General features: G+C 38.6%; 1 protein-coding gene across 2 annotated transcripts in view; it reads right to left on the reverse strand.

Annotated features, from left to right (window-relative positions):
- Positions 1-18,820, reverse strand: part of LOC117517647 (moesin) — a 74,012-nt gene extending 55,192 nt beyond the window's left edge. Inside the window, exon 1 of one of the 2 annotated variants that reach the window (XM_034178751.1) lies at positions 18,581-18,820. In XM_034178751.1, the coding sequence (XP_034034642.1) occupies positions 18,581-18,592 (12 nt within the window). In that variant the 5' untranslated portion in view covers positions 18,593-18,820. Of the gene's footprint in view, positions 1-1,676; positions 1,682-18,580 lie in introns of those variants that run through there. The other variant, XM_034178752.1, reaches the window with a different exon arrangement.
- Between the last annotated feature and the right edge of the window lie 2,418 nt (positions 18,821-21,238).

Consider the following 21,238-nt stretch of genomic DNA (forward strand, 5'->3'; position numbering starts at 1 on the left):
TGCGGAGTTTCTGAAAAATGATCGTTTTATGAAAATGCTGCCCCATAGAGTGAAAACTCTATGTAAAATGGTGACGCAGCCAAAATTGAACACCACAGGATTGCTTTCTTATCGTGAAGTACTGTGCAGATTTCTAATTGGAAACATTTCAGGCACTCAATTCAAATTTCATTCAATACCAACAGCTGTAGCTTATCGATCAGTGGCTGATTAAACAGCAGGATAAAACAGAATTACAGTCCAAAGGTATAGTACAGTGTTTGGTCAGCCAATGTTTTTGGTAAGAGGAGGAAAAACATGTTGAACTATTTACCAATAAAAATAAAATCCCTAGGAAAACTGAAGGTATTTATTACTAAAGTCAAACACTCACTGAGAATAGCAACAGTGTTACCACTAATAGGTCTCTTTTGGAACAAACACACAAACTGTAATTTTTTGTGTGATTTGCTCATAAAGCACACAAAGGGGGGGGGATATATTCTGGGCAGGGGAGCCAAAAAACAATTCAGATTATAAAGTAATTTTGTGAGAGTTTCTGTGAAATTAAAGTCACAAATTTAAAAGCAGAAGAAAAAAGAAAATCGTGAACAGGAGTCCACTTTGGAGTGAATCAACAATATGCACATGGTAGAATATTAATAGTAGGGATGTCCCGATCTGATCACGTGATCAGAAATCTGGGCCAATCACATAGTTTCAGACTTGATTGAAATCGGACGTTGCATCCCGATCAGGAATCCGATATAGATTTTATCCTCATTTTGATCAGCGCTATTTCAGGCTCATTATTGCAGATTAATGGTTCTTTCACATGTTGGAAGCATGCCGGGTATCTGTTCATGTAAAATCAAACAGTACCATGTTCCGGTACTTAAACGCACCATTTTTAGTGGGAGAGTGGCAAATTTTACATGCTGAACATGAACGCAGCATGCACAGCGTAATGACGTCAGAAGCGGCAGCCGCTGGTTCATAAAAAAGCAGCATGGCTGACAGAAAGCGCTTGACGCGCTCCACTTTTCTAAATGTGATGCAGATTATGTTCGCTGCAATATCTGTGATGCAAAATACATCTAATCTGAAGAAGCACCTGGTTAAGCACAAGATATTTCTCAACGCTGAAGTGAGCACAATTTTTGACTGCCTGCAAGTAGGGCTGCTTATCGAGAACCGGTTCTTCCCAGGTATCGATAAGAAATGATTCGATCCACCAACATCAATAGCTTTCTTGCTTAACAATTCCCTTATCGGTCCTTCAGAGTGGCCGTTGTTTTTGAGGGTGTTTGTCGGGAAAATGATCATTTCTCTACATTGATTGCAGACACTGCAGTGGCTCTGTAATCAACCACGTCTGCAGCGTGACTCCACTTTGAAGCGTGAACCAATGAAGCAGTGCTTCGATCCGCTGGCTCATTGGTCTTTGATTCGCTGCTCTTCAGAAGCAGCAGGTCCGCTTCTTAACCCCTCTCAAAGCCATTAAAATATGTCAATCGTAAGTCACTTTTGTGTGGATTAAAGTCACTAACTGGGACGCTTGTCTTGTTGCAGTCAAGAAACGAGAATCGTCCTCCGTTCCGTTGGCACAGCTCCAAACGCTGCGCGGCTCTCTGCTGAGACAGAGTCCAGTCGGAATTAATAACTTCAAAACGAATTGCCGCTTTGAATTAAATGACGCCTCTTTCCAAACGCTGTAATACAGACAAACTACAACTGACTAAACCGTTTTTTTCCTCCCAAAATGAGACATCCTGCATTCTTTATGAATTACATCCTGATGTGCAGCAGAGCCAGCTGCAAGAGCTCAGATGTATGGAAAGACATTCATGCCAATGTCTGAAAGGAAATGCTTTTGACAAAAACTACAGATTTTATTTCTTTTTATGTCCAGAGATCAAGGATCCACCATGTAGAGTTTATTATGTCCAGAGTTTAAGGATCCAGTGACCAATTTCATATTTATTTTCTTTAAGACTCAATAAAATGTTGCTGACATAAAAAATGTGTAAAGCCTACTTTTAGCACAGAGAAAATTCACAAGCGGTATCGATAAGGAATTGGATCAATAAGCGGAATCGATATAATCTAAACAATACCCATCCCTATCTGCGAGTCAGGTCAGCTCCTGAATTCGGCACCGCTCACGACTAGTCATCTGCAGCCAGCATCGTTGGAGAAGATACGCTTACAACCACTTCATCATCATCATCATCTGCTGCAGGTAAGAAATGCTAAAGCGTAGGGTTTAGGTGACGTTACCATGCGTGGAGCGGGCTCGGCTCTTGCCCGAAAAAGTTGATATGCTTGTGTTCTTGGGGGAAAAAAAATTTTTAAATAAATACATTTTTCTCCCAAACTTATGACTTCTCTTCCAAATATGACTTTATAATCTCACAATATCAGGATTACGTCTGCATACATTTTTATCTCTGAATATCAGTTTTTCTAATAAATTTACATTTTTGTCACAAATTTATGAAAGTTCACAGAATCAGATTTTTTTGTTGTTCATAATCTCACAGAACATAAATTTTCCCCTGATAAATTTTGAATTTCAACTTGCAAATTCAGAGTTTTAATATTTTCTTTCAACATTACCCCATCCTTCCTTTTTTAATAGCCTACAAGACCCCTAATGCATTGTCACAGAATTGCTCCATTTGTTTTATGTAAATTCTGATTACATACTGCACTTAAAAGCGTGACTGATGTCAAAGTTAGTTTTAAGATAGACATCTTATATACAGGGGGCAATTGCGAAGTTTTGAGCCCAACTCAGAAAAAGTAGGATGTGATTCTCCATCTTTTGCATTCTGAAAAACCATCATTTCTCAACATTGCAACCAGTGAGTCAAAACTTCACACATGTTGGTTCCTGATGCAAAAGATGAAGAACCACACCCTACATTTTCTGGTTCAGGCTCAAAACTTCTCAGTGCCATGTCTGCTCAGAGGAATGCTGATTGTGTTTGTACCTATGAAGTAAATAAATAACCATGAATTGAGAAAAATCAAATGCCATTACTCCCATAAATATGTGTTCTTCCAAAATGATGTTCTTCACTCCTACAGATGAATGAAAAGGCATTTGGAATGGATTCCAATAATCCTGTTTACCCACTCCATTACTAATGAACAAGGCCTTGGTTATTATGAAGAATCTTATCCTTCCCACTGACTAAAACTATCAATTTCCTCATCTCTAAAGATATGGAGGAATGCCACAGTTTCTGCAGTCTAACTGCAGTCTCCCTGTCGTATCTTCATGACTGAAAGGCTATCTGTGTCTGCAGAATAAGTTGTTACCCGAGGCCAACAAAATATGGCCAATGGGTATTGAGAAGGCTTTGCATCCGTCCATCCATCTGACTTTGCTCAGCATAAGTCCAGTCCTATTACTGCCACAGTCTTCAAACTCACAGGGAACATTCTTGGAACACAGACCTTGGACGAGTTCAAAGATGGCTAACCTTTAAGAAGTATTTTAAGAGATTAAATAGTTACATTCTGTTTCATATTTTTATGCATTGAATCATGCCAAACTGTTTTTTTTTTCCCTTTTTTCCTGAGGGGTGGGAGTATCAGCCAATCAGAGTAGAGCGGCACCGTGACGTCACTGGCTGGTGTCTCTCTCTGTTGCTCCAAAAACTGCTTTGTTTATGTGCAAATATACATGTTTCTCATATATTATGTAAAAGCTAACAATAAAGAAACACTTCTAAAACTGAAAACACCTTTTTGGAACCTGATAACACCTCTGGACTGATTTACAAGCCATTTCGTGGATGTTAGCATGGTGAAGTCACTGGCTGGTCTAACTAGCTGCTAACACCATTTTGTTTGTGTGTACATATAACATCTTTCTCATATATTATGCAAAACACACACTTGATGAATCTGACAAATGGGAAAGCATGACGAATGTTGCACTTCGTAGTGGCATTTTCTATGCCCAATTTCAACAATTGCTCCACTAGAGCAGATGAGAACACACACACACAAATAGCATTTTAATGAGTGCAAGACCTTTCAAACTAGGTTGCAAAGGTCACAGCAAAATGAAAGTAAATCTTGTCAGAAAAGTTGATGTGTACGATTGAACAGTTTGAAGACGATCTGATATTATATAACGGCTGAGTGGATCCTTGTCATTTGTATGTCACGTGACATGGATTATTCTTTCCATTTGTGTTGCATTGCATTTAGAGTGCAATTTGGTTCCATACGTTTGGTACCATTGCACTCTATGCGTGTGTGCGTGTGAGCACACACACACACAAGTCCACTGTGCTGTAAGCCATCTGGAGGTATGAAGAGCTGTTAGGAGGAAGTTAGAATGAAAAGCAGGACTAATTTCTGGCATGATTTTTTTTTTCCACTTCACTGAGGAAATACACAGTCTTTTTTTTTTCTTTTTTTTTTGAAGTACACAAAGTTGGTGCATGGCATTGCGGACGATATCGTCAGAATTATTTTTGGACTCGTATTTAAAGTTCGTGTTAGATTATTGATGTCAGAGCAGCACTGATGCACCAAATCTGGACAAATTTCTGATGTGATTTTTCGCTGACGTGAGGATCGTACACAAACTCTTTTTCTCTTTTTTCTGGAAGGACACAAAGACAGTGCAGTGCTGCACCAAAATGTAAATCCCTTTTCTGTTGTTTATAAATTAATATAATATCAAATGACATGGATCTATTTTAGCTGTTATATAAAACAAATAATGAATGTTTTTAAATTCTTTCAATGGAACAAATATTTAATTTGGTGAAAGCTGGAACGTACCATTCAACTATGCTTCGCCTCGTTTCACCTCATGAAATATTCATACCACTGAACTCATACACATTCATTATTTGTATAATGACGTACGTGCATAATGTGTACAAGGTGACATGGAATATAGCTGGAAGGACCGACAGAAAGATGGACATTGCAGGCGATGAGAATATGCCTTGGAGTCAAAGGTCACAAATGGATTACAAAGATGAGAAACTGCTGGACCATCAGCTATCGTCAAGTGGAAGTTGTAGCTCACTGATAACACAAACCCACCTCCAATTGCAGGCAGGTTGACAAAGTACAGGGACAAAGCTACTTCTCACACACACACACACACACACACACACACACACACACACACACACACACACACACACACACACACACACACACACACACACACACACACAGTGGTGGACACAGTTTTATCCTTGACAGTGTCTGCTTTTTTTTTTTTAGCCAAATTGATTTTCCTTAGTGTTAGCCTATCAGGTATGGACTCTCCAAAAGCCCAAAGGTGGTGCTGCAAATAGCTATTTTTTTTGGAATTGTGCACATTTTCACAGGGGCAGTGTGGCCTATGCCCTTAATCAGCCAAGGTCTTTTATGCATGTCATGACAGATTAGGACCTCTTACTTTGATTTTGATGAAACTTTTGGCAGCTGACTTTGGGCGCACAAGTATAGGGGGCACTTTTTTGTTGTCAAAATGCGAAATTACCACTTTTTTGCAAAGTGATTTCTCCATGCGACCAAGTCACTCACTCAGCATCTCTAGTTTCAGTGGTAAAGAGTTTTGTGGCTGGTTTTGGTATTGACCCTTTTTGCACTGTTTTTGTTGGACCACTTCACAAAGAGGTCAAATATGGTAAATTGGCAACTTCCTCCAATTTTCATGAAACATGCATAATTTGCTCCCATAACAGGGTAAAGGGGCGTCTGTAAGTTTGAGTGCAGTGTGGTAAGCCATTCTGGCTGTAGGCTGACACCTGGTGGCCAAATGTATAATATCCTGGACTTCAGCAAGGGCAGGGCTGACCTAGCCCTGCTTTACTTCCAAGGGGACTGTGTGGAAAGGGTCAGCTCCACCAGGTTCCTGGGAGTGCAGCTCTCTGACAACCTCTCCTGGACTACCAACACCACAGTGGTGGTGAAGAAAGCCCAGCAGTGACTCCACTTCCTGAGGGTGCTCAGGAGAAACAATCTGGAGGAGAAGCTGCTGGTGTTGTTCTACAGAGCCACCATTGAGAGCATCCTGGCATACTACATTACAGTGTGGTACGGGGGGTGCTCAGTAGCAGACAGGAGAGTGCTGCAGAGGGTGATCAACACGGCCCAGAGGATCACTGGTTGCTCTCTGCCCAGCCTGGAGGACATTGCCAGCTCTCGCTACCTCAGCAGAGCTGCCAGCTTCATCAAAGACACATCCCACCCCAGCAACCTCCTGTATGACCTACTACCCTCGGGCCGACGGTAGAGGTCAATCAAAACTAGGACAAACAGGCTCATGAACAGCTTTTTTCCCCAGAGCGATCACTGCAATGAACAATAACAAACCACATTAATCTGCACTTTTCAAAGTTTCTTGTGCAATATCTGTATCCATGAGCGATATTTTCCTGTGCAATATCATTCCACAGTTGTACATAATTTCTCGTTTTACATTTTATATTTTCTCCACATTTTATTTTTAGTTGTACATATATTTAAATAATTTATTTTGTTACATTTTATTATCTTTTATTTGGCTAATAATTACTTGCACCTCGGTAAAGCACCTTTTGGAGTTGCGCTCAAATCTCATTGCAATGTAAATTACAATGACAATAAAGACTATTCTGATTCTGAAACAGGAACTAAACTGCAAAAATACTTTCAAATAACCATATATCTCGAACCGTTTGTCCTATTCTCATCAAATTTTTGTACATTTGTCACAAGAACCCATGATTCTAAACCCTGCTTTTGTTTCTTTTTTGTTATGTATTCAACTGTTTTCCCAATGAAATCAAAAGGTTTGTGTTAGTGTTATAAGCTATAGGTTCTTGTGATCTACTTGATGGGAGTGTGAATAGACCAACATATTTGTGAATCTAAATGCAGTTTTGCACTCAGAATGTGTCAAGATTGCGGAAGTGAGCAAAGCGATGAACGCATGTGATCGGTGATCCACAAATGCTGCACTTCACAAACAGATTTTTCAGTTTTCCAAATGCCTTTTTTTTTTACAAATTACAAATGACATATTTGCAAATACACACTTATTTGTAAAAAAAAAAAAACAAGCTTGTTTTTTTACAAATTAGCAGTTATCAAAGCTAACTTTTCAGTTAGCTGTACCCACCACTGCATATATAAAAGTATATACACACACAGTAAAGCTCACATGTAATGGATTCAGGTGGACCGGTGAATTTTGTCTGTTATAATCCAAATCCATTATATGTATAAAATGTACAAAATCCATTATATGGAGGGCTGAAACGATTCCTCGAATAATTCAATTACAAAAAATGTTTGAGGCAAATTCTGTGCCTCGAAGCTTCATTTAGTGTTGAAGTACATATGCCAGGCCTGTGTGTGGTGCTGTAACATCCCCCCCCCAAAAAAACAGAACAAGACTAGAGCATGCGCACAGGCTGCGTAAGCGCTAATCCATTTAGCACCAAAAACTACGGCTTTCCAACGCGAAACACAGAGTAAAATAAAGCCTTTTAGGACAAAGACGGTCCACGCTGATCATCTGAAATAGCTTGTTGCACATTTAAAGCGAAGCATTGTGTTTGTTTTTAAAAACACTGTTTCGTCCTCTGGCTGCTCTCCGCTCTGTGTGGGGAGTGACTATTTGCGTGGCGGCTGGCTGCTGCCTCTCTCTGCCTGGTGTGAGGGGCTCTCACAACTCCCCTTCCCCTGTGTGATTCAAAGCTCTGTCCCCAGCCACACTGACAGTCTCAGTTGAATTCCACTCCTTCTTCTGTGTTTTGCTGAGACTCGCACTATTTTGTTTTTTAATTTTCATTTTTTTGGGTAACACACAACACTTCACAAACACGGTAACTTTTATAAAATTGTAATAAAAAAGTGACTGCGAGGCTTGCATGTTCAGCCTCCAGCTGAAATGCATCTGCTGAATTGCAGAGAAAGAGGGATTAAAAAATATTTCATGCAGGGACCCAGTCCACCAACCTCTTAAAACCTTTAAAAAAGAAAAAAAACACAACAACAAAAACCTTAAAAACTGTTAAATTTTTAGAAGCTGGGGAAAACAACAAAAAAAAAAAGCCACATCCCATCGCCATTTCAGCAAAATGTCGAGACTTTGGCTGAGCACGTGACACTGGGAAAGATCCAAAAGATGTGAAAAAATAAATAATTACCCAGGACAACAGAAAGAGGGACACTAAATTTGGCAATCTGTGTGATGGCACAGCGACATTGTGCCATTGCTTAGGAAGAGCCCTGGACTGTTGATGTTATTTAAAAATGCAGAAGTACTTTTTATTGGATTAATCGCCAGAATAATCTATAGAACATTCGATTACTAAAATAATTGATAGCTGCAGCCCTAGTTATATGTATAAGAAGGACAAAATCCATTATATGTATGTAACGAATTAGTTACAGCCAGGAGGCACCAAAGGATCTACAGGGAATCCCCAGCACCAATTAGCCTTACGTATTTCCTTGATTAAACGCCTGACCTTGAATCGGGACCTGCCTCATTTAATGACCGGTGCGGAGTGGTACCTTAAAATCCTAAAGCCTGATTTATGCTTCTGCAACTCTGTGGCCATGTGATGACGTCGATATTCGGCATGTGGAAATTAATCGATACGAATCGGTATCTAGATACAGACGTGCTTGATGCGAGTGCATCGATTCATTGAGCGTGCAATTGATGGGCTGAATCACGATGGATCAGTCGCTGCCTGCTTGCATTTTTTTTTTTCCCGATGCACACTGAATGCACCAAGGACAGAAGCCAGAAAGCACATTTCTACTGTAACAAAAATGTTGACATCAATAGCCTTTTTGCTTAACGATTCCTTTATCTGTCCTTCAGTTCGGGACACCAGAGCAGCTGTTGTTTTTGATGGTGTTTATCAGGAAATGATCATTTCTCTATGTTGATTGCTTGAAGCAAAGAAGTGTTCGCTGGTTATTTGCTTCACTTCCAGTGGCAGGTCAGCAATTTCTTCATTAACCCTTCTCAAACCCATATAAAGATGTCAATTGTGAGTCACTTTTGGGTGGACTAAAGTCACAAACTGGGACTCTTGTTGCGAGCAAGAAACAAGAATCGCCCAGGCCATTCCACACCAGCGTTTTAAACGACGGTTCTTCAGCGTGAGAAACGGTTCACTGCCGTGAGCACCAGCTGTGTATAAACTGAAGTTGCCCATCAGCTGATGGAAATAATAATAATAATAATAATATCCTCTGTTTTGCGGGACTAGGTGCGCAGTTCCAAAGAGCCATGCAGATTTCAGTCAGAAAAAATAACTTCAGAGCGAATTGCCATTTTAAATCAAATGACACCTATTTACAAACGTTATAATAAACAATAAACTACAACTGACCAAAATATTTTTTTTTCTCCCAAAATGAGATGTCTTCCATTTTTATGTATTAGATCCTGACGTGCAGCAGCCGGCTGAAAAGCTCAGCTCAGTCTATAAGTTACATTTGTGCCACTGTCCACAGATCTAGTATCCACCATGAACATCAAGGATCCAGTGACCATGTACAGATTTTATTGATTTTTATTTATGTCGAGAGATCAAGGATCCAGTAACCAATTTCCTATTTATTTACTTTAAGACTCAATAAAATGTTGCTGACATAGAAAACCTGTAAAGCCTACTTTTAGTACACAGAAAATTCGCAAGAGGTATTGATAAGGGAATCGATAATGGCATTGATAGATAAAATTTTATCAATACCCATCATTAATCGTATTGCACCAAATTGCATTGTGAGGAATGGACAATTTTCAAGATCCTGCTAGACAGCACCTACGTGCATCCGTGACTATGTCTCAACTCTATCCGGTTAGGGACACGGTTTCTTTCAATAACAAGAACTGTCACAAAACTTTCTCGTGTGTGGTTGGCATTGTGTTGAGGTAAGAATAGCCTTTTGAATGCTTGAATAACGATGTCAGTCACACAAAGAAATCAGAGAATAGTGAAAAGATTCATTGCAATTTTGTTTTCATTCATTGCACCCAGAATGTTGGTATTTTGGTCGTTGAACTTTCCTAGCAATGAATGTAAAGCCCTGGCACTAATGAAGGACACCAAAGCCAAAAAACAAGAAAGCTGGACCTATGTTGACATCGTTTAACCAGCGTCCAGCTTCGACTGGTCAGCTGCTTGATTGGTCAGCCGCTCCGTGAGGCATTATAACAACGGATCAGTCACTCGCTCCATGCGGTGTCATAACATCTGATCAGTCAGCCGCTCCATGAGGCATTATAACAACAGGAAGTGACTATTGACCCAGCGGCTGGCACCCACAGTCGAAGTTTGCTATTCGCCCGGCCGCTGTCTCTCTCTGGCCAGTGTGAGGGGTTCGCTGTCTCTGAAAGAATCTCCTCAGCAGAAGTCTGTCACTCTTCTGTTTTTTGGATGACAGTCAAATCGAATGCTGACGGTACGGGAATTATGCAAAGGATGAGGAACAGTCAAGACAGAAAGCAAAATGGAATACGTACAACTTAAAGTTATGCTCGGGATTCATACACAGGGGTCGAAATACATTTTTTTTACCTACTTGCACTGGTGCTAGTAACAAAAAAAAAGTACTTGCACCAAAAAAGTCAGTCTTATATCAACCTTAAAACTCCTCCTCTGATGTGTCAGACTCGTCCTCTCCGGGGAGAGTAGCAGCAGCGGCAGACAGGTTTGTTTTTTCCCCACGTGCGCACGCGAACATATGGAACTCGGGACAGGTCACTTAAAGTGATATTTTTTTTCTGGCCATTATAATTTTTCCTTTAATTGAGCCCACGAATTACTAAAACGTGCTCTCAAATTAAAAAATCGTGTGCACATTTTCCTTTAATTGAGCCCTTGAACTACAACCCCTGGCAACAATTATGGAATCACCGGCCTCAGAGGATGTTCATTCAGTTGTTTAATTTTGTAGAAAAAAAGCAGATCACAGACATGACACAAAACTAAAGTCATTTCAAATGGCAACTTTCTGGCTTTAAGAAACACTATAAGAAATCAAGAAAAAAAGATTGTCGCAGTCAGTAACGGTTACTTTTTTAGACCAAGCAAAGGAAAAAAATATGGAATCACTCAATTCTGAGGAAAAAATTATGGAATCACCCTGTAAATTTTCATCCCCCAAATTAACACCTGCATCAAATCAGATCTGCTCACTGACATTGACCCTATGCCATGACATTGACCCTATGTGTCTTTTTGCAAGGAATGTTTTTGCAGTTTTTGCTCTATGGCAAGATGCATTATCATCTTGAAAAATGATATCATCCCCAAACATCCTTTCAATTGTCCAAAATATCAACATAAACTTGTGCATTTATTGATGATGTAATGACAGCCATCTCCCCAGTGCCTTTACCCGACATGCAGCCCCATATCATCAATGACTGTGGAAATTTACATATTTTCTTCAGGCAGTCATCTTTATAAATCTCACTGGAAAGGCACCAAACAAAAGTTCCAGCATCATCACCTTGCCCAATGCAGATTCGAGATTCATCACTGAATATGACTTTCATCCAGTCATCCACAGTCCACAATTGCTTTTCCTTAGCCCATTGTAACCTTGTTTTTTTCTGTTTAGGTGTTAATGATGCCTTTCGTTTAGCTTTTCTGTATGTAAATCCCATTTCCTTTAGGCGGTTTCTTACAGTTCGGTCACAGACGTTGACTCCAGTTCCCTCCCATTCGTTCCTCATTTGTTTTGTTGTACATTTCTCAATTTTTGAGACATATTGCTTTAAGTTTTCTGTCTTGACGCTTTGATGTCTTCCTTGGTCTACCAGTATGTTTGCCTTTAACAACCTTCCCATGTTGTTTGTATTTGGTCCAGAGTTTAGACACAGCTGACTGTGAACAACCAACATCTTTTGCAACATTGCGTGATGATTTACCCTCTTTTAAGAGTTTGATAATCCTCTCCTTTGTTTCAATTGACATCTCTCGTGTTGGAGCCATGATTCATGTCAGTCCACTTGGTGCAACAGCTCTCCAAGGTGTGATCACTCCTTTTTAGATGCAGACTAACGAGCAGATTTGATATGATGCAGGTGTTAGTTTTGGGGATGAAAATTTACAGGGTGATTCCATAATTTTTTCCTCAGAATTGAGTGATTCCATATTTTTTTCCTCTGCCTGGTCTAAAAAGTAACCATTACTGACTGCCACAATCTTTTTTTCTTGATTTCTTATAGTGTTTCTTAAAGCGAGAAAGTTGCCATTTGCAATGACTTTAGTTTTGTGTCATGTCTGTGATCTGCTTTTTTTCTACAAAATTAACTGAATGAACATCCTCCGAGGTCGGTGATTCCATAATTTTTGCCAGGGGTTGTATAATAAAACATGCGCACATTTTCCTTTCATTCAAAATGATATTACCTAAATTGTCATCCTCACGATGGGGAAACGCTTCGCCCTCAGCATCCTTTTTAATGTGCTTAAACTCCAGATGATGCCATGCTCGGTAGCCAGAGTTCTCTATATGTCCTTGTGCGCCCAAACCATGATGATATACCCTGTCTGTACAGTTCCTTACGGAGCCCTGGAAGTGTCATCGCAAAATGTTTTGCATGTGGAGAGAATGTGCGCTCATTTTATTATACTGTGCGCGCGTTTTATTAGAAATGGATGTGGTCAGGGTATATCATCATGGTTTGGGCGCACAAGTGAGTGCAAAAAGCTGGTTTATATGATGACTTTAGGTAAGTGTTACTGTACATACATATACACACACACACATATATATATATATATATATATATAACATTTTGCTTCTTGTTGCATGAAACAGTGGAACCACATTAAAAAAAATTAACGCAACCTATAGAACAGTGAAAGCAATATATGTTTTCCCCTCTTCATGATGCATTTTTGGATAAATACGACAAATATGCTGGTATGACTTAATAGTAAAATATGATAACATCAGCATACCATCCAGTATTAATTCAGTGACTTTTAGAAATGCTTATTTATGCACACCCTGACTTGGTAAAAGAAAGCTGTCTGTAAAATTAATGATTTGTATAAACAGTAATATTTATATTTAGTTTTTGTCCATTGAAAATGGAGGGACCATGTTAAAAATGGCCATAACTCCTAAATGGTCAATGTGATTTTTTGTTGTTGTTGTTGTTTAAAGCTGAAGGTTTACATGACAAGCACATCTTGATTGCTTTATTTTATTTTCATTGTGATGGTTTACAGAGGCAACCCCCCCCCCCCCAAAAAAAATGTATCACTGTCAAATTACTCGAATTGACTGTAGTTCTTAGGTCAGCATCAGAGCATATTTTAGCGTATTATGTCATATGTCAAGAATACCGTTTCACAGTGATAACTCAAGAATGTAAGCTTATCTGCTGAATAACTGTGGAACATTCTGACAACATTCATCAGTCTGTGTGTTCTCAAAAATACAAGAACCAAATTCTGTGAATGTTGGAAATACCATTTCATATAAAAAGAATATATTACATTTGGGGGATGATTTACATATGGAAAAAGAGTTGACACATTAAAATTGTGTCAGTTGTGATTACATTTGTTAATATATATGACCAGACAGAACACATTACCAATTAAAAACTAAAATACAGATGCTTATCCGCAAATGCATATGGTCTGGAAGTGTAAATTACTGTCTGATGATCGATAGTGGAGATGTGCATGCTAATCGCTTTTTCTTTTTTTAATGTTGATCTGACTGGAGCATTTCTTTTGAATGATGAAAGGGAAATTAAATATACATAAAATGTCAGAATGCTATCATTTGTCATTCTATTTTCAATTGAGAAGTGGGGAACATCCAAGCAGGAAGAAGCAGTAGAACAATGCTGCAGGAAGAGGAGCAACTACGAACCATGGTACTATTTATGGCAATATATTAGAAGACTACATGACATCAGTTTTCAGGATGTGATAAAACAGCATATACATTGGAAATGTAAGTATCTACTACTAATTTCTTTTGGATTCTCTGATTTTTGCTCAGTCACCACAGTGGCACAGGTCTTTATGCTGGATACTCTACTTGTAAAAGCTTCTGAGTTACTAACTGGAATCATTTCAGCATAATTGGAGCATATTTCGTTGTGTTGAACAGCCTCCCTATGGAACCATTACATTCTTTTAAATTAGAAAAAACAGTCATCCTTAGGAGCTATCTTGCAAAGATTAATGGTAACATGAGTAACTAACTATATGTTTGATTGTAAAAATAACAATATCGGGTGACACAGACATTACATCATTGAGGAAGCAAGCCTAACATGCAGGAATTAATTACTTTTTCTTCTAAAAGTCCATAGAACTGCAGGATCACAACTAAAGAACTGATGGAATTGAAGGAATGAGACAGAAATGTGACACCGTCCATCTGTAAGAGAGGTCTCCATCATCATAACCTAAAAGACCACTGAACATTGAGGAAACATGATTCTTAAAAAAAAATAATACTAATAATAATCCACAAAAACAAGCAATTTTGTTTTCAGTTCAATTAAATCGGCAGTTGAAATGATTTGCAAATCATTCTATTCTGTTTTTATTTACAGTCTACACTGCATTCCAACTTCTTTGGAAACAGGGTTGTATAATGGAACTGGTCAACTTCTGGAACCGCATCCTGACCATATCAGAATCACAACTGCTCAAGATTTCCAGACGTGCACCAACCCAGAAATGGTGCCGAGCAATTGGACCAACTACTGTTTGGATTTCAAGACTTTCTATGCATTTCAGAGACATGAAAAGCTAATCCTACAACCCAGCTACATTTAGAGTATTAGTTTTGGAGTTTCATGATATTGAAATCTATAAACCTCATTTTATTTTATTTTTTTAATTTAACACGACCTTGAACTGACAGTTGTTATATAACAGCTGAGTCATTTGGTTGTCATTTGACTGGTGCTTTGTATGTCAAGTGACATGATTATTCCTCCCAATTGTGTTGCGCTGCATTTAGAGTGCAACTTGGTTCCATTTAGCATGCAAATTTGGTTCCATATGCTTGGTACCATTGCGCATGCACACACACACACACACACACACACACACACACACACACACACACACACACACACACACACACACACACACACACACACACACACACAGCAAATCCACTGTGCTGTTAGCAGTCTGGAGGCATGAAGAGCTGTTAGAAGTAAGTTAGAATGAAAAGTTGGACTAATTTCTGATGTAATTTTTTTTTTTTTTTGCTGCACTGAGGAAGTACATAAAGTTGTTGCACGGCATCATGGACGACATTATCAGAATTATTTTTGGACTCTTATTTAAAGTTTGTGTTGGATTGTTGATGTCAGAGCAGCAGTCACGCACCAAAGCCAAACAAATTTCTGACGTGATTTTTTTTTTGCTGGCGTGAGGAAGTACACAAACTTTTTTTTTCTTTTTTTTTGGAAAGTACACAAAGTCAGTGCAGCGACGCACCAAAATGTAAGTCCCTTTTCTGTTGTTTATAAATTAATATAATATCAAATGTCAAGGATCTATTTTAGCTGCTATATAAAACAAATAATGAAAGTTTTTACACTCTTTTAATGGAACAAATGTTTAAGTCCATAAAAGCTGGAAGATACCTTTGAATGAGGATTCGCCTCGCCTCACTGAATGATATGTTACAGCTTTCACATCAGGAAATATTCGTACCATTGAATGCAAACATTCATTATTTGTATACTAACATGACACAAGGTACTTCAGATCACTTTGGCACTATTTAAGAGATACAGAACTAAAAAAGAAAAGTTTAGGAAATAAATTTAGAACACTATGATGTTGGTTTTTAAGATATACTCTGATATTTACACATATATAAACAAACATGATGGGAGAATCATGGCTGCTATTTATAATAATAATAAAAAAAAATCCTATCTTATTTTGGTTATCACTGGTTGCTAGTGTGAGAGGCAGCACTTCAGTACAGGTTGACCTGCTGAAAGTGGAACAGGAAAAAAAGGTTGCGTGGGAAAAATGTGGAAAACTGAGGGTTTTCAATCACGTGACCAATTTGCTGCAGGACAGGTGCCGTCTCCATTCTGGATTACAAGGAGGCTGGCGCGTGATAGAAAAATGGAGAGAATGTACTGTTATTACGAGGCTTTAAATCCTCGAGATAAAGCTATTTATCGTGATAGATGTGTAGCAGTTGGTTCAGTGGATCCGTATCTTATACCAGATAGTGAATTTAGTGGCGATGTAACGAACTGGCTGACAGTGTCACACTGCGATATTGTGAACTAGGAAGCTGCCGATCAGGTCAGCCTCGCCGGCCTCCTGCAGAGCATCACAGCGGAGCTCTGAAAGCGGAGGTCGTCTTGAAGTCCTGACTGATTTCTCTCACCAGGCGCTAGAAGGGCAGCTTGCGGATCAGCAGCTCGGTGCTCGAGGACCACAGTGTAAATAAGCATCCGTATTGGAAGCGTTCTTGTGTTATCCTCGGCGGTATTTTTATGTATTCTTATATAATTTTATTGCAGAATAAAATAAAATTCTGGGAGCAGTGGATTTCTGGTAGCGCCATGGTGCCGTGAGGCTTCTTCACACCGACGTTAAAGCTTCTGCAATTATTCGCCAAATGCATGTAGTGTATTACAGCGGCCACCGCGTTGTAATCCAGAATGGCCGCGGGACACAAAATGACGTGACTGATACGTCACATGAAAACCGTTATAGTGACACCATGATATTTTATATATAATCCCATTTTTCAAAATTAAACATGCTCTGTAAACCACAGTCACTAGAGAGTATCCTGGCATGTTTTAAGATGAGGGAAATAAATCTGGAATGCAGTTTGTTTGGTTTTAATTAACTGTTCTTATATATATATATATATATATATATATATATATATATATACACACACATACATAAACTTTTTTATACTTTTACTCCGACTCAAACCCCAATTCTGTAAATGCTAAATTGTCATCTGATCTCAAAACACTCCAAAATTGGCTAACGGATCACCACCTTAGTATTAACATGAAAAAGACAATGTATGTATTTTCATTCCCCCAGGAAGCAACTCCAAATGTGCAACACAATCATGTTCTCCAATTACAAACTGCACATAACAACAACCTATAAATATCTTGGTGTGCTCTTGGATTCCCATCTTAATTACAAAGAACATGTCAACTCTCTTACCAAGAAACTGCAACAAAAACTGTATGTCTACAACAAAATCAGACCATATCTGACAACCTCTGTTTCTCATACGTACCTCCATGCTGTAGTCCTCTCCTCTATCTCCTATTGTTTGCCTATATGGTCTCTCACCACAAATGATGTTCTTGATCCTGTGGCTCGACTGTACAACAGAGCTTTTAAAATTCACTGTCAACTTCCAGGTTGGACCCACCATTGTATAGCTCTGTCCAGATCAAATGCTCTGACCTTCAACAACTATAAGTAGTATGGCTATTAGATTCTATTTTCAGTTAAAAACAACTTCAACCTGCCACCAGCTCTGTTGGCTCTAGTACCAACTACAAACTCTCAAAGGAGCACCAGATCAACATCGGCGGAATAGCTCCAAGTCCCTTCTTATAAAAACACTTATGGACAAAGATCATTCTTCTACATCTATACTAAGGTGTGGAATGATATCCCTCTGGGCACTAGAACTATCAGCTCAGAGATACTATTTAAAAAAAACTTACAGAGACGATTTATTGAATAGTTATTGGTGTAACCACTGATCTCCCTTTCTCACTTGTCTGATCTTTTTATTTATGTATTTATGATTTTATGAATGTGTGCTGTACATGTTAGGTTTATTGTCCACATGATTGAATGAAATGATTGTTTGTGTGTAGGTTTATGTGTAAAACAGGAACCTGCTGTAAAACAGTTTTAACTGAGTCAGGACTGGGGTAATGTGCAATTGTGCTTTTAACCTTTTTCCTGTATAATAAATGAAATGAAATGAAAAACACAATAAGAGAATTATACTACTTGGTAAATCTGATTAGTTTGACATGCTTTATGAGGAACCAGGGGCATGAACGAAGTTTTAAAATCAGTTTACCTTGAATAAACCTGTAGGGGGATTTTTTTTTTCTCTATTTCACAGTAAAGTTGTGTTTTCTCTAGAGTGACTCCATCTCATCGTTTTAACTTTGCCACCATTTGCTGCCGTCAGCTGTGACACTTCAAATCTCTGCTGACTCAAATCAGGCTTCTACAGGCCGCTCCGAAGAAATCAGTAAAAAAAAATAAATAAATAAAGCAACCCTTCTTTTCGCACTCTCCACCCGAAATCTATTTTTAACGTAATTTTGTCCCGAAATTAATGACGTAACTGCAACGCGCTCATTTTAATCAACACACTGGGGCGCGGTCGCGCGCGCGTACACACGCGCATAACGGAAAGTACAACATTAATCCCGCAAATAAAATGAAGTAATAACCAAAATTTAAAATAAAACACAGTCATTAAATCAACACGAGCATATACTAGTGGACCGCAACGGGAAATAAAGGCATAAAACGATTTTAAAATGTTCACAAGAACGCAGTCTTACCGTCTTCGGCATCTTTCTTTTCTTCGTCTTTTTAAAAAAGTTAACAAAACTGTTAGAGCGACAGCAGCGGAAAACTTTTTCCCATCAGCACAACGGCGCCAATCAAAGTCCTTCCTGTTCCAACGAAACAGACGTTTCTTTATATTCGAGTTATTTTTAATCCTTTTCTTTGTCTCGCTCTGAAGTGAAGCGGACTGGAGGCTGATTTCCTGCTAACGGTACTCTGAAAACCCAAAACCACACCCAGACTGACGATGACACGGCCGAAAAAAAAGAGAGCACAGGCCAGCACGAACAAAAAAACAACCTGGCCATCACCAAATTTAAAAAAAAAAAAAAAAAAAAAAAAAAAAAAAAAAAGGATTTTAAAAAGCACCAGGCGAGCAACCACCCCCCAAAAAAACAACAGACCCAAGTAGGCCAGCACCAAAAATAAATTAATAAATAAAACAACACACCAGCACCTAAAATAAATAATTTAAAAAAGGTGACAGGGCAGCAGTACAAAAAAAAAGAAAGAAAGAAATATAAAATATGAAAGAGGGGGAGAGCACTATTAGAGTGCCTTAATTGAGAGAGTGGCGTCAACTCAGAACATGGCGCCATTTTGGTTCCAACTGCGCTGAACTACTGAATGAACCTTTTATGTTTTTAACATTTTTTAAATAATTTAACCACATACAGCAACACATCCAGGTACAGGTACTATCAAAACAAATATAAAAATAGTTAAGCTATGAAATTTACATAAATTTACAATTTATGATGATTTATTGAATTAATTTAAAGCCTGACTTATGCAGCTGCACAGCTGTAACTAACTGTATCATGCAATGATGTGCGTGACAGTTTTAAAGTTCTCCTTCGCTGGATTATCCTTTATTCTGGACTAATTTGACCCTCAGCAATCTTTTTTTTCTACAATCATCACCTCCAAATCAAAGATAAGCTGTACATTTTCCTCTTTTATCAACTTTGTGCTGTAAATTTGCAGACTTTTCTGATCCATTTGTAATCAGCGCGCACTGTAAAAACTATTATGATAGCAGACAAAGGATTGAAAGCAGAAAATATGTGTCTGATTTAACAGGTGCAGGACTGATTTAACAGGAAACTGTGCACAGTTTGGAGAAAAAAAAAAACGGTCAGTCCCACACACCCCTCATACAAACTCTACAACCCACTACTATCTGGTAACAGCTACCAAAGCATTCAACCAGACTGTGCAATCGTCTCTTCCCCCAAACTATCAGACCGCTGAATGCACAACGATACTCTTTCTCCAGTAATGGCATTAGAGTAAACCAAGTGCTCTTTAACATAGTTTAAAAAGGTCTTGCATAGCTCAGGTGTACCTCTGTGTACATTGTCACAAATTGCTTCACTGTAAAACAAAAATTCTGTCATTTAAAAAAAAATGCCTGACATTTTGCTTAAGCCTGTTCCTGGTCATTTTTTTCTGGACTAATTTGTCTCTCAACAAGCTTCACTTCTTTGTACAATCATCAACCTCCAAACCAACATTCCTTCCATGAATTGCGGGTCATATTTGAGCATCTTTGTAGGTTACGTTTGTCATATTTGCTGACTTTTCTGCCAAATGTTCCTCTATTTGATCCATGATCGAAATGTAATTGTGTGCGCACTGCAAAAACGTTTAAATATGAAGGGAGAGGAAGGAGTGAAACCAGAAAAGTGACCAGTTACAGCCCCATTGTTTCGTCATGTATTCAAAATTTTGGGGAGGTTCACATCAGGCTACAAAGAGGGGCTCGGAAAAGGTACACAGTGATGCAGAGGGCTCTGTGTCACCATGGAGCTGCAGAGATGAAGAAGCATAAATCAGGTTTAGGTCGGCTGCTCGTATTGCTGTTTCAGTTGTAACTTAACCCATTTGCCAATGACACCTTAAGCTTAATCAACCTGCCAGTTGCACTTTAAAAATCCCTATTATTTCTTGCATTTTCATACTGGTTTATTGTGTGTAGTTTTTAATGTTTTTTAAATTAATTTTTATACAGCATAAGCACTGTTTAATTTCATACCTGTACATGGTTGAAATAACAATAAAGCTATTATGAATGTTCATTTTCAACAATTTGTTGAAAAAGGTGAGTCAGAAGACTGATTACAACCCCTGGCAAAAATTATGGAATCACCAGCCTCGGAGGATGTTCATTCAGTTGTTTAATTTTGTAGAAAAAAAGCAGATCACAGACATGACACAAAACTAAAGTCATTTCAAATGGCAACTTTCTGGCTTTAAGAAACACTATAAGAAATCAGGAAAAATAATTGTGGCAGTCAGTAACGGTTACTTTTTTAGACCAAGCAGAGGGAAAAAATATGGAATCACTCAAGTCTGAGGAAAAAATTATGGAATCATGAAAAACAAAAGAACGCTCCAACACATCACTAGTATTTTGTTGCACCACCTCTGGCTTTTATAAGAGCGTGCAGTCTCTGAGGCATGGACTTAATGAGTGACAAACAGTACTCTTCATCAATCTGGCTCCAACTTTCTCTGATTGCTGTTGCCAGATCAGCTTTGCAGGTTGGAGCCTTGTCATGGACCATTTTCTTCAACTTCCACCAAAGATTTTCAATTGGATTAAGATCTGGACTGTTTGCAGGTCATGACATTGACCCTATGTGTCT

The sequence above is a fragment of the Thalassophryne amazonica genome, chromosome 9, assembly GCF_902500255.1.
Source record: "Thalassophryne amazonica chromosome 9, fThaAma1.1, whole genome shotgun sequence".
NCBI classification, from domain to species: Eukaryota; Metazoa; Chordata; class Actinopteri; order Batrachoidiformes; family Batrachoididae; genus Thalassophryne; species Thalassophryne amazonica.